General features: G+C 35.8%; 1 protein-coding gene across 6 annotated transcripts in view; it reads right to left on the bottom strand.

The window, feature by feature from the left end:
* Positions 1 to 14868, bottom strand: part of MON2 (MON2 homolog, regulator of endosome-to-Golgi trafficking) — a 106813-nt gene that overhangs the window by 69722 nt on the left and 22223 nt on the right. For all 6 annotated transcript variants that reach the window (XR_011497108.1, XR_011497107.1, XM_044756342.2 and 3 more), the window contains exons 5-8: positions 12963 to 13092; positions 10947 to 11044; positions 9848 to 9973; positions 5142 to 5336 (exon numbers count right to left, since the gene is read on the bottom strand). Coding sequence is in view for 4 of the 6 variants with exons in the window: in XM_044756342.2 (XP_044612277.2) it covers positions 5142 to 5336; positions 9848 to 9973; positions 10947 to 11044; positions 12963 to 13092 (549 nt within the window). In the remaining 2 variants the exon portion in view is untranslated. The remainder of the gene's footprint in view (positions 1 to 5141; positions 5337 to 9847; positions 9974 to 10946; positions 11045 to 12962; positions 13093 to 14868) is intronic.

Below are 14868 nucleotides of genomic sequence, written 5' to 3'. Positions count from 1 at the left end.
GAAACTGAGTCTGTCTGCTCGGGCTGCCATAACAAAATGCCATAGACTGGGTGGCTTAAATAACAAATTTATTCCTCACAATTCTGGAGGCTGGAAGCCCAAGATCAGGGCACCAACACGGCTGGGTTCTAGTGAGAGCTCTTTTCCTGCCTTACAGACAGCTGCCTTATCACCGTGTTCTCACAGGGCAGAGAGACTAAGCTCTCCATGTCTCTTCTTTCAAGGTCACTAATTCCATCATGAGGGCCCTAGTCTCATGACCTCATCTAAACCTAATTACCTCCCAGAGGTCCCATCTCCAAATACCATCGTCTTGGGGGTTGACGCTTCAACGTATGAATTTTGAGGAGACACAATTCAGCATCAAGTTTTACAAAAATAAAAGTTAAGCTGGTAATTCTTGGTTTGGGGTCACAAACAAAATGTGAATTCTGCCTTTATGACGATGAAGATGCAAGCATGCTGCATTATTGTGAAGAGAAGAAAGACTTGGTTCTCCATGACTAACTAGTGGATGTGAAAAGAAAAAGGAGGAATGCCTTCTCTTCGTATAGCCTTATCTTAATTTAATGTAGATAAACCAGCATTTTAGAGAGAAAACAGGCAGAAGCCCTCCTAAAACAACTCTGAAAATATTTAGGGAATAAGTAGGCAACTGGTATATTTTGGCCAAGTCACAGGAAATAAACTTTTCCAGCTCTTGTTTATCTAGTTATCTTGTTTTTGGTGAGGAAGTTGGCCCTGAGTGAACAACTGTTGCCAATCTTCCTCTTTCTGCTTGAGGAAGACTGGCCCTGTGCTAACATCTGTGCCAATCTTCATCTATTTTGTATGTGGGAGACCGCCACAGCATGGCTTGATGAGCAGCGTGTACATCTGCACCCAGGATCTGAATCTGGGAACCCCAGGCTGCCAACGCAGAGCGCATGAACTTAACCACTATGCCACTGGGCCAGCCCTCCTTCACTTTTGAAGGAAAGTTTTGCTGATATGGTATTCCTGGTTGGCAGGGTTTTTTTCCTTTCAGTGCTTTCAATACATCATCCCATTCCCTTCTGGTCTGCAAGGTTTCTGCTGAAAAATCTGCTGACAATCTTATCAGAGTTCCCTTACACCTGACAAGTTGCTTTTCTTTTGCAGCTTTAAGATTCTCTCTCTGTGACTTTTGACATCTTGATTATAATGTGTCTTGAAGTAGGTCTCTTCGGATTAATCCTAGTTGCTATTCTTTGAGCTTCATGAATTTGCATGCCCATTTCCTTCTTCAAATTTGGGACATTTGTAGCTGCCACTTCTTCAAACAGGCTCTCTGCCCTTTTCTCTCCTTCTCTGAGATTCTGAAAGTGCACTGTGAAATAGTAAGAAACATACATATTTTGGTCTCTGCCTCCAGTGCCCAATACAGAGCTCCTAAAACCCTTGTAAGCAGGGATTCTAGAAGCAAGTTTTGTTCTAATTTTCTTTTTATTTTGAGGAAGATTAGCCCTGAGCTAACTACTGCCAGTCCTCCTCTTTTTGCTGAGGAAGCTTGGCCCTGAGCTAACATGCGTGCCCATCTTCCTCTACTTTATATGTAGGACGCCTACCCCAGCATGGCATGCCAGGCAGTGCCATGTCCGCACCCAGGATCCAAACCGGCGAACCCCAGGCAGCTGAGAAGCGGAATGTGCGAACTTAACCGCTGCGCCACTGGGCCAGCCCCGCAAGTTTTGTTCTAATATTTGATCTTTGACCCTGGTTCCCGACACAGATCTCTTAAAAACTCTGTAATTTCCTGAGTGATAAGAGCATCTGACACAGAGCTCCTAATGGAAGTTCCTGGATGACAGGAGCATCTTTTGTTTTAAAGAGGCAGTTGCAGTGAGCTCCAGGATAGGGGCTGGTTCCCAGAAAGACCAGGCCGTGATTAGAAGCTTGGTACTTTCAGCCCCTCCCCTGTTCCTTGGAGAAGGGACAGAGGCTGGAAACTGAGTTAATAACCTATCATGCCTACATGATGAAACCTCCATAGGAATCCCAAAGGTACAGAATTCATAGAGCTTGCAGGTTGGTGAGCACATCTACATGCCAGGAGAGTGGCACACCCCACCTTGGGAATAGCAGCTCCTGATCTTCGGACCATTCCAGACCTTGTCCCATGTATCTCTTCATCTGCTTGTTCATTGGTATCCTTTAAAATATACTTGTAATAATCAGCAATACTAGTACACTGTCTTCCTTAGTTCTGTGAACCACTCTAGCCAATTATCATACCCAAGGAGGGAGTCCTGGGAACCTCCAATTTATAGCCAAGTTAGACAGAAGTTGTGAGTAACCTGGGACCCACTACTTGTGATTGGCATCTGAAATGGGGAGCAGTCTTGAGGGACTGTGCCCTTAACCCATGGGGTCTGCACTAACTCTGGTTAGTGTCAGAACTGAATTGAAATGTAGGACATTCAGCAGTCAGAGAATTTGGTCAGTGTGGGGAAAAACTGCTGGCAGAAGTATTGTGAGTTTGAAAGTAAAACTGTGCATTTTTCATAGACACGCATATAGTGCTCTGCTTGATGATATCCCTTAAGTCCCTTAGGGTCTCTTTATTCTCTTATTTTTGCTCCTCTGACTTGATAATTTCAAAGGACTTGTCTTCAAGTTCACTGATTCTTTTTTCTGCTTGATCCAGTTTGTTCTTGATCCCCTCCAGTGAAGTTTTCATTTCAGTTATTGTACTCTTCAGCTCCAGAATTTGTTTGGCTCTTTTTTATACTTTCTATCTCTTTGTTGACAGCCTCATTTTATTCATAAACCATTTTCCTGATTTTGTTTAGTTGTCTGTGTTCTCTTATAGCTCACTGAACATCTTTAGGATGGTTATTTTTAATTCTTTGTCAGGTAACTCATTGATCTCTATTTCTTTAGGGTCAGTTTCTGGAGATTTATTTTGTTCCATTGACTTGGTCATGTTTCCCTGTTTCATTTCTTCATATGCCTTGTTACTTTTTGTTGAAATCTGGGCATTTGAAAAAACAGCCAACTCTTTCGGTCTTCATGGACTGGTTTTGTACAGGGAAAGATCTTTACCAATCCGCCTAGCTACAGATTTTGGGGACCTCTCAAACCTTTCCTGTCAATGTTTCTTCTCTGGGCTTGTGTGTGTGATTTCCCCGCTGAAGAGCTCTGCCTGTTTCTGTTCAGAAGCTCCCCCTAGTATCTGTCTGTGGTACTGCAATCTCTCTGGTGATGTAGCAAGGCCTTTGTTCTCAGCAGGCCCCCAGGCATCCAAGTATGCAGCGGCCTTTCCTGTCAGTGCCCCAAGAGTTACGCAAGACAGAAACCAGTCTCTTGGGCAGTACCCTGAAAAGTCAGAATGGTGGATGTATCTTTCACTCCTCCTTCCCACATGAAGAAAAGCCACAAGTTGGGCATCTTCTCCCAATCACACATGCTATGCCGTGCAGGGAGTGGGATGAGGTAAGGCAGGTAAGTGCAACGGGCTTTCCTATCCACTCTAATGAACCTCTTCCTGGCCGTGCACTTGTCTGGGTGCAGTAACCTCTTGACTAGTTTCTGAATTCTCACAAAGGCAATTTGGTCTGTATATTGTTATTAAGTCAGTGTCTTCACGGGGGATGGAAGGCCTGGAACTTCCTATTCCACCATCTTCTTGATGTAACTCTTGTTTACATTTTTTTAAAGTTTCTTTGAGGATTGGAACAGACTATAAATAAATACAATACAGAAAATGTTAACAGCTGACTTGTAAAAGCTTTCCATCTTTGGAGAAATTAAGCTACTTTTCATTTATTTTCAGCAAATGCCAACTGACCTTTCAAAACTCCTAAAAGTTAATCAATGTAAAGACTCACATAATTTTCCCCATTTTAACTGTATATAATAAGACAACAAAGTCTTGGTTTAACAATTAAATATAATTATTGGAAATTATATCAAATACCTCATATGTTGCAGGAAACACTGATTACAATTTTAAAATAAGTTAATCCTTACAGAGAAAGACGGAGCTATGAACTAAAGTTAGTTCACAAACTTATGTACCTTAATGTTTATTTACATATTATTAATTATGGTAGTACAAAAAAATCCAAGCCAACAATTATGGGCATACCAAAAGACTCAAACCTTTGGCACCAAACTCTGATAGCTTACAGTATCCCTAAATAGCAACACATCCTGAAATAATTTGATGTCCTATGGGTATTTCTAAGGAATATATTAAATACATCAATGTGTATTACAGATATATCTTGTACGGCTGGAAATAATTATAACCAAAGTGCTTAGAAAGATTATTTCTGAATTTATTTTGCAAAAATGGATTTGAATATGAAAAGAAAATCTGTGACAAGTGTATCATAAACCTAGAAAAAAACTTTATTTTAAAAAGCTCTCCATAGAATTTAGTATAAACTATCTACACTATTAGTTTGTGAGGCTGTTGGCTATCTCTAATATTTATCAAACTGACTGCTCACAGCAGGTGATCAATAACCAATTATTTTTGTTAATTAAATTAAGGATGTAAATGCTAAACAATTATACAATGCTGAATTTGACAACACAAAATTAAAAAGAAACATAATATACCATTTTCTCTCAAAAATATTATTAGAATGTTTAAGAGTAAACCATTACATTGATAGAATTATGATTGGGAAAATCACAACATATTCTGCATCTATTAATTTATGCAAAATAGATATAATATTGAACTGGAAGTCAACATAATTGATTTCTAATCCTAGAGTTTACCAAATCTTTAACTTCTTTGCTTTAATCTGTAAAATACATGAGATAGTATAAATAAAGGCAGAATAAATTGAAGATACTGTAATTTTAATTATCCCTCAAATGAGTTAATTAGCTAAAAAGCTAAACTCCCAAGCCACAGATCTTATGCTGCCTTCAGGGAACAGGCCATGACTCTCCTGGACACACATTAAAAATACTCTTTAAACAAAGAGAGACTCACGAAAGGATAGAATGAACCTTTAGAGTACCTGGGAGAATACCTATAGGTAATCAAAAACGAAAGTCTGCTGAACAGAAGTGAAAAAGCTAAATACACTGTACTAGATCATCTTCTAAAATCAGCACTGCATGCAATTACACACACAACATGTATGAAAAGTAGCACTTACCAAAAGACTGTAAAATTGCTTAATCAGAACCGATACTACTCTCAGCAAACGCATGCAGATAGGAAAATACGGTTTTTCTACAGGTGCTGGAGAAGATGAAGCACTGGAACCTTGTCTGAACTTTATATTTGGAGAAAAGAGCTTTATCACCAGAGGACATACCCTTTCTTTGAGGAGGAAACTAAACTCCTGGTGCTATTTACGAAGACAAAAAAAAACAAGAATTAACTTAGTTTGTACTTAATGCTTATAAAACACAGTCTCACTAGTAAATAAAACTTAATAATCAGTATGGATAATTCAGCTTTATTATAAGTTTATACAGTTTATTATTTTACAGTTCACACAATCCTGAAATTAGTATTGTTCTTTGAGAGAGTAAGATCAAAATGATAATCAATATTTCAAGAAGTTTTAAAAAGAACCTAAATTAAAAAGGAACATTTAACAATATTAGAATTAAGTGATGCTTATTACTAGGAATTTTAATTTTAGTAGGACACTAGCAATTAAAAACACAAAGAAGAGAAGAAAGAAAATAGATAAATTTAAACAGATAAAGCAATTAAAATAGGCAGCTTAGGAGAGAAAACTTGATTTATAAAATATGATAATTATATAATTCACTAATTTTATTTTGCAAAGATAAAAATCCCATTCATACATAGAAGATTTAAAAATTAACACTATTTTGTTCTACTTAGATTGCTTGAACAAAACACAGTGAGCTGATAAAAAGCACAATGATTAAGCATCATTATTTTAAAGTCTGAGGAACCTCACAAGGAACTTTCAACTGTTACTTACAGTCATGGTATATTATGCAGAAAACCTTCCTTAACCTTTTAATTCTCCCTATATTAGCCAAAGTAGTCTCATTTTACTGACAGTATAAGGCCCAGACTACATTTATTATCTAACCTCAAATATATCATCCAAATTTCACTGAGGCTGAGAACAAAGAAAGAATCATAAAATCATAAAATTTTATCATAAAATCATAAAAACCACCTAATCTAATCCTTTAATCTTACAGAAACGGAAAAATAATACACAGAGCAGTTTACATCTCAGAATCACAAAAATTTTTAAATGTATCTTTTAAAAAATCAGATTCATTAGAGAAAAAAAAGAAAATGCAGAAAAGTGAAAAGCTAAAAAAAAAAATCCTTGCCTAATCTCACCTCCTGGAGATAAGCTGGTGTCGCTGTTAACTCTGAACGTATATCTTTCCAGACTTTTATATGCATTCTAATGCACTTTTTAATTCTTTCCCTCAATAATGGGATCTTAAAAGTTAAGTGATTTGAAATTCTACTCTCATAATGACAGATTCTTTGACTGCCAACATGAAAAGCACATTTAAGTTCATTTTTATACTTTACTAAATAATTTTATGCATTGGTTAACTTATTAATATTACAGCAACTCTTAAAAATTTATCTGTTCACTTTTCCCCCCTTACAACTCAATTGACTACAATTAGGTTTCCTCCACAATCACCACCAAACACCCAAACTCCCCTGAAACGCCTCTCGTTCCACTCAGCATCATCTCTGGGGATGAAGCAAACACTGCCTTTCAGGTGTCATCTTACCAGTCTCTGAAGTACTTGGCTCATCCTGAAGCTTTCTTTGCTTTCGTCTTTTATTATGTCACACTCTCTCTCATTCATTCCTGTCTTTCTGGCCTCAGGTTCTTAGTCTCTTTTGTATGCTCAACCTTTCATGCTCACCTGTTTAATGCTGAGGTTCCTCAGAGCTCCAGAGTACCAGGCCCTGCTTCCTACGCTATGCTAGCCCCATAGGTAATCTCATTCACTCCCATATCTTCAATTAGCAACTATATGCCAGTGACGTTTAAATTTATAACTTCAGCTTAAAACCTTACTTCTGAGCTCAAGATGCATAAATTCAACTAACATTTTGCATGTACTCAGATACCTCAAAATGAGTATGTTCAAAACTGAATAATCTATCCTTCATAATAAAAATTCTGCCCATAGAGTATTCTATTTGAGCAAGTAGTTCACTACTCAAAGCTCAAAGTCATCTTTGATTAATAATGTATAATAAGTCATATAACTTGCTGATTTTATTTTGAAGAAGGCAAAAAGAATGCCTTTTCCCTCACTTACTGCAACATTTCTTTAATTTATTCAGCAGTTACTCACTGACCGCTTAATATGTACCAGACACTGTGCTAGAGAAAGAGATTCAGGGTCAGGCACAATTTTGTGCCTGCCCTATATCATAGAGTTTATTTTCTAGATGAGAAAACAGAACCTTTCTCACAGTCACTGCTCTAGAGTAGTCTTTTACTATTCTATCTATTCTCTCAATTACCTACGCTTCCTCCTTCAGGTAGAAGCTTCATACCCTTGATTCATCACCAACTCTCCACCAGGTTTGGAACCTATGTTATTCATTTCCATAGCCATTTTTTATATTTTTCCTTCCCAGCACTCATCACATCTTATTATTCAGTTAATATTTCTCTTCCCATTAGACGTCTAAGTGCCATAAGGGCAGGAATTTTATCAGTCTAATTTAACTTCTGTATCCTTGGCACTGAACACAAAGATCAGCACACTGTTAAGTGATGGGTAAATTGTGCTTGACTGAGTGAATAATGAGTAAAAGAAAACAAATATTTATCTCCCAAAGAAATGTTGTAAGAGTGAATTCTAAGATCTTACACAGAATAATTATTTTTTTCCCTCTGTATTACAGCAGGAAAAATAAAGTAGAGTAGAAATTTTGTGGGTTCAATAAATCTGGAAAACATTTTTCAAATCTTTTCCTACAAAATCAGAAAATGCAATCCAAACTATAGAAATTTCTAATTCAAAATGATTTACCAGTTCATTCATTCATTACTTATCGAACCCCTGCCACATGGCAGGCACTACATGCAGCAGGCACCTGCACAAGTGAACAAAGTTCCCGCCTCATAGAGCTTACTTTTCTGTGTGTCAGGAGATAATAAGCACTAGAAAGACAAAGAGGGGCAGGAGAGGTAAGGGTGCTGGCGTGAAGAAGCTGCCCTTTTAAACAAAGTGGTTGGGGAAGGTTGTCTGATAAGGTGATCATGGAGCAAAGACCTCAAAGGAGTAAGAGAGAGAGCTATACGGGAGAAAAGCATTCTAGGCCTAGGAGACAGTAAGCACAAAGGCCAGAAGCAGGGGTCATTTAAAGAACAGCAAAGAAGGACAGCATGACTAAAGACTGAGAGCAAGGGGAAGAGTGAAAAGAGACAAGATAAGGGAGTACTGGGGACCAGATCATGAAATGTACCAAAGATCATAACGAGGACTTCATCTTTGACTCTGGACAAAGAGGACATCTAGTGAAGCACTTTTACAAAAGACTGAAAAGGTCTGACTTGTTTTAAAAGGCCACTCTGAATGTGGTGTGACAAGCAACTGTAAGAGGATATGGCAGGTATAGATGCAAGGAGACCAGTAGGAAGGGAATGCAGTAACTCAGGGAACAGGTGATGGTGCCCTGGATTAGGATCACTGTGGTTCAAGTGGTACGAAGTGAACAGATCCTGGATATATTCTGAAGGTGATGGTTGGGGTATGGGTGTGAATGAAAAGGAGTAGATAAGGAGAGAAAATAATTTGAAATCTGGATCAACATGGGTTCACATCCCAACTGTGCCATTTACAAACCATGAAACCTTGGACAAATTGCCTAACACTCTGAAAGTCTTAGCTTCCTCCTGTGTACGGTAGGAATCAGTGGTACTTCTCAGGCATTTGTGAAGACTAAAGAGAATGTGAAATGCAAGGAATTTGGCACAATCATAGCACGTAGTAGGCAGTCAAAAAGTGGTAGCTACTATGACTATCATTTTATACAAGACCATTAGACAAGTTATATTTAAATACTTCTTATCCTATTAAAGTACAAGGAAGGGAATCATCAAGAAAGGTTAATATTGTTTATTATCACCAAAAGCATTTAACAGTTGCCTAATGAACACCAAAACTTATGAAGCATATAAAAATAATTTCAGTCTCAACTCCTAGGCTCAAGGATCTTGCTCTAACGTGGCACTTGATTCACACATTTTGTAGGCAAGAGGAAGGATAGAAAAGACGACTTAGGGAGGCAGCTTGGTAGGTGAAGGAGCTAGATTAGGTTAGTAGTTAACAGATCTAAATTCTAGTTCAAGATCTGCTAATAACTAAAGAACCTATGTAAATCACTGAATCAATTTTGGACTTTTGCTGCTTATAGCAAAATGAAAACCTTAAATTCTTTCTTACTTTTTTCCCTATTAACTTTCTGTTTTGAAAAATTTTGTATTACATGTTAAATTTATTAGGCATTTACTACTTCTTTTTTCCAATTAAATTATCCAAAAGCACACAGCTACATATAAACAAGTAAAAATTATTAACTATTTCTTTAAGCTTTTAAATATTACAAAAAGCTCACACACCGTATTTCCCTCATGCACCCACAGACTGGAAAATGCCTGCAGCAAGTCTCTAGGGATTCCCTTTAATGTTCAACTTGCAGAACGCTGGGATACTACAAAAATGCAAGATAATGTTTAACTGTTATATGCCTAAAGTCTCAGGCTGTAATTCTTTGTATCTTTTCATATGGAAAAAAATGTGTGTTGCTTTCTTAAAAAATAGCTGTGAAAAAAATAAAGATTAATTTTGTTGCAAAATACTACAAATGGCTTACTTGTAAAAAGACTTGTGGAAAATCATTCAGGACTGACTCAAGTAACTCGAGGCCAAATGTTCGAGTCATTTCTGTCATACCCACTAGCCAGTAAGGAGCATCAGCATTAACCAACTGACAAAGGTCCTGGGAAAATATAAGTCAAACAATAAATAAAAAATAAGTAAACTATTCACATGTTGGAATGAAATGTGCTTTTCAAAACTCAAAGTTCATAAAATTTTTTAAAATACTCTTTTCTTATATGGCTGTTTTCAATCCTCAGAAACTAAGCATTGATAATTCAAATTTTGACAAATTGTATGTTTGATTATTTAAGTAAACTACTAAAGACTCATACAACTATTGACAATACATAGAGTGCACAGATAAATGATTAATCTAACATTCTTTTAATGAGAAACCATCTAAAATAAACCTTTAATCAAAATTAATAAAAGTTTTTAGTGCAGATGAATCTTATTTTACTTAAAAGATTTATTTGGGGCCAGCCACATGACATAGTGGTTAAATTCGGGGTGCTCTGCTTTGGTGGCCCTGGTTCACAGGTTCAAATCCCAGGTATGGACCTGTACCACTGGTTGGCCATGCTGTGGCGGCACCTCACATATAAAATAGAGGAAGACTGGCACAGATGTTAGCTCAGGGCTAATCTTCCTCAAGCCAAAAAAAAAGAGGAAGACCGACAAGAGATGTTAGCTCAGGGTGAATCTTCCTCAGCAAAAAGAAAAAGATTTATTCATGACAAGTAATACAAAAATCAGATATTTGTATATCAGATTATATTAAGTAAACCAGAGGTTTAGTGTTTAAATTTTCTTTGTTAAAGGAATTTATTTTGTATAACTACTCATCCCTATTATACCTATTTTCTACTTCTGAGTTTAATTAACTTTATTTCCTTAAAGTGAAACATAACATTTTATCATGTTAATTAGTTATAGATCCTAACATTTTAAAACTTTTTCAAAATACTACTTTTCACACATTTTAAACAACTGACACAATAAAAAAATTAAGTCAGACATAAAATGCCAAAATCAAAAATTTACACAAAACTATATTCCATAATAAACATTATTTTTCTCAAATGAAATACCTGGAAAAGCATATATGCATCTTTAGCACAAGGTCTGAGAGTGCTGACAGATCTTCTGTTACTGTTTGCTTGGACCAGTACTGGTTGTTCTACAATATCTGCAATCAAAATAAGGTGGGTTTTAGGAGTTCGTACTGACCATTAATAAAGCATATATACTATTTAAAAGGCATGTTTAAAATAAATACTCGTTTATAGAATTAAAAACTTTATTTGAAAGTTCAGAACTACGCCTCCAAAACAAAGAATATAATGGGAATCTTTTTTTATACAAAATGCCATAAAAATCACTCTTTACTATTGTATATTCATTTTAACAAGCTTAGTATCTTTGCCCATACATTTGATTTTTCCAGCCTCCCATTGTCCAGCCCCTTTATTTCATGGGTTTGAAACTCACATGATCTTTGAATGCGCCTTTAAATACCAAATATGTGAGTTTATCATATGGTTAATTCCTATATCATCTCACCATCTTCAACAGAATTAACTGCTTGATCTACCACAACTACTATGTCAATGATAGGTATTGACTAGCTAAGAGTTAGCTAGAATGGTGCTTCTCAACTCAGCATTTCTCTGAATACATATCATTCTCAACAAAGATATCAACAAAGATATTCTCTGTAAATTATGACAGGCTGCTTTGAATAAATGTTGACAAAGACTACTTGAAAAGAAAGAGATTCCAAGTATTTTCCACCTTACTAGAAAGTATTTAATCAAATATTAGTCTTTAGAGACACACAGCTAAAATTACCAATCCAGGAATTACGTTGAGGTTATGAATATATAAGACAGTCCAACCAGATAACTGCCCTGTTTTATACTATTAAGTTTAATTCCTTAATATTTCAGACTGCTAGAATTCCACCTGCATTTCCACTAGGAAAAATATAGAAAAATCAATAAACCAAAGTCAGTGAAAATATTCTAATAAACCAACAGATTAAGAATCCCTGAAACTGAACATGAAAAATATGACCAATGGTTAATTTCAGGAAAAGTGAAGTAATTATTAGAGCGGCAACATTACCATTACTTACTAGTATTGCCATTTTTTACCAATATTACCAAGAGAACATCAAATAAAATGAAAGATGGTACCATATTAAGAGTTTAGGAAAAGAAAAACTACCTAAGGGGAAAAGTAGTTTAATCTTTTCTTTCTTGACTACATAAGACAGGCTGTTTGTAATGGTAACATGTTATAATCTTTTCAACTAATCATGGGGCAAAATTTACTTGTCATTCAATAAGCATAAATAAAAAAAAGTAATTTCTATAGTTAAAAGTTAGCAAATTATAAAACTTATATACAATATCTGCTCTCTGAAAGGACATGTTTCTAAGTTTTGGGGAAATTTTTTAAATCATAAAGAAAAAGATGTTTAAAAATTACAATAAACGTATTTGATGAAAATATGAATCTTAAATTATATAAATATTCTTGATTAACACATATTAATAGGCACAGAAAACAACTCACATGAGGGAAGCCCACCCTTGGGAATCTGCCCTAAAAGAAGTAATTCAAATGGAAAAAGTACATGTAGGAAGACACTCAAAACAGTACTAAAATATTGAACACAGCGGAAGTGTCCAATAGACTAGTTCATTAGATATAGAATAGCCACACAATATAATGCAACCATTAACATTTAAATTATGAAAATGAAATAATAACATGAAAAATTCATATAATGTTATGTTTGGCTAAAAATGCATATAATACAATTTGGTTTAAAATGTGAAATTATCATCTTCAATATGAAATTGTACATATATTAGAAATAAACATGGAAAATAAAGAGTTGACTTCTTAGGGTAATAAAATTGGGGAGATTTATTTTTTTGAATTGCCATTATCAATATGATAACGTTAAATATATTTTTTAACGCTGTCTAGTTTTTAGGTAGCCTAAGTTCACAGAGCAAAGGCTGAAATCAGTAAAAGAGAAATCACGGATGTAAGAACTACCTAGTGTCAGAAGGAGACAACTTTTATCACTTTACCTCTGTGTCGTTCATCTTCAGCAACCATCCTCTCAAAAACAACAGTAACAACTTGTCGCACTGTAGCAGCAGCTGTATTGTTTGTAATATTATCTTTTGTGAAGTGTAGTCGAAAACAAAGAACAATTGCCTAAAAAAACAATTTTCATTTGCTATGAAATAAGGCTTAAGAACATGGCTATTATCTTTATTTTATCTGATGTAACCTAAAATTAAATAATTTATGTTTGGCTCTTTCAATCACAGATACTAAGAGCCCCACTCTTTTATACAATAAAACTACAAAAAGCCTTGGATTCTGAAATAATTCAAACTTAGTAAATACAGAGCCACATAAGATTAGCTAAGGTAGGGGCCAGCTCTGCGGCCGAGTGGTTAAGTTCGCAGGCTCCACCTCGGAGGCCCAGGGTTTCGCGGGTTCCGATCCTGGGCAAGGACCTGGCACCGCTCATCAAGCCATGCTGAGGGGGCATCCGACATGACACAACTAGAGGGACCTGCAACTAAAATATACAGCTATGTACTGGGGGGCTTTGGGGGCAAGGGAACATTAAAAAAGTAAATAAAATCTTTAAAAAAAAACATTAGCTAAGGTAATGTGAAATACATCTTTCATAATAAGATTCTTTTAACATGTATATAATAATGTGTTTGTGCTTTTATTTCCCCAGAATGACTTGCTTTGCAAATAATAAGTACTCAAAGTTTGTTGTATCACTAATCATCAAGAGAAGGACTATATAAACCTGCTCAGCATATAAATAAATATTTTCTAAATCAACTTTAGTAAGGCGTAATTTATACACGTACAATAAACCGTATCCCTTTGAAGTATGTAATTTGATGAGTTCTGACAGTAATATTCACCCATAAATCCACTGCCACATCAAGATACAAGACATTCCATCACACTAAGTTTCCTTGTGCTCTTTTGCAGTCTATTTTTCCCTCCTCCCTTGCCCCCCAGCAACCACCCATATGCTTTTTTCATTACAGATTAGCTGGCATCTTCTACAAATAGAATCATTCAGTATGTACTCTTTTGTGTCTGGTTTCTTTCACTTGTAATATTTGTGAAATTCATCCATGTTGTTCTTTGTATCAGTAGTTTGTACTTTTTTATTTCTGAGTGGTATTCATGGTATGGGTACACCACATTTTGCTTATCCATTTACCTGCTGATAGACGCTGGGTTGTTTCCAGTTTTGGGATGTTCACAGCAGCAGTTCGGAGCTGCTACGAACATTCATACACAAGTCTCTGTGAGGACATGCATTTTCATTTACCTTGGGTAAATAAATACCTACAAGTGAAATGGTTGGATCATATGGTAGGTCGAGGTTAAACCTCTGAAGAAACTGCTAGTTTTCCAAATTGGCTTTACAATTTCACGCTCGGGCCAGCAGTATGTATGATTTCAGAACTATTCTATGTCCTCAACAACCATTGAAATGGTGAGTCTTTTTTAATTTTAGCTATTCTAATGGACATGTATTGATACCTCTTCATAGTTTTAATTTGCTCTTCCCTGATGACTAATGATGCTAAGCCACTTTGTCTGCAATTCATTAGCCATTTGAATATCTTATTTCGTGACGTGTCTGTTGAAATCATTTGTCCATTTTTTATTGAGTTGTCTTTCGAATGAATTCTAAGAGTTTTTTAATAAATTCTAGATAAAAGTCCTTTGTCAGATATTTGTGAATATTTTCCGCATTCTGTGGCTTCTTACATGGTTCATGGATTTTGTGCCTAAACTAAGAAATCTCCACCTACCCCAAAGTCACAAAGATTTTCTCCTATGTATTCTTCTATAAGTTTTACAGTTTTAAAAGAAGCCATTCTTGGAGAAAAACATAATGGTAGTTTAAATTCTATGCCTTATCATATTTAAAAAGTTTTAAAG

This window comes from Equus asinus, chromosome 22 (assembly GCF_041296235.1).
Source record: "Equus asinus isolate D_3611 breed Donkey chromosome 22, EquAss-T2T_v2, whole genome shotgun sequence".
Taxonomy (NCBI): domain Eukaryota; kingdom Metazoa; phylum Chordata; class Mammalia; order Perissodactyla; family Equidae; genus Equus; species Equus asinus.
Note: the sequence above shows the minus strand (reverse complement) of the source record. Positions and strands in the feature narration are given on the sequence as shown.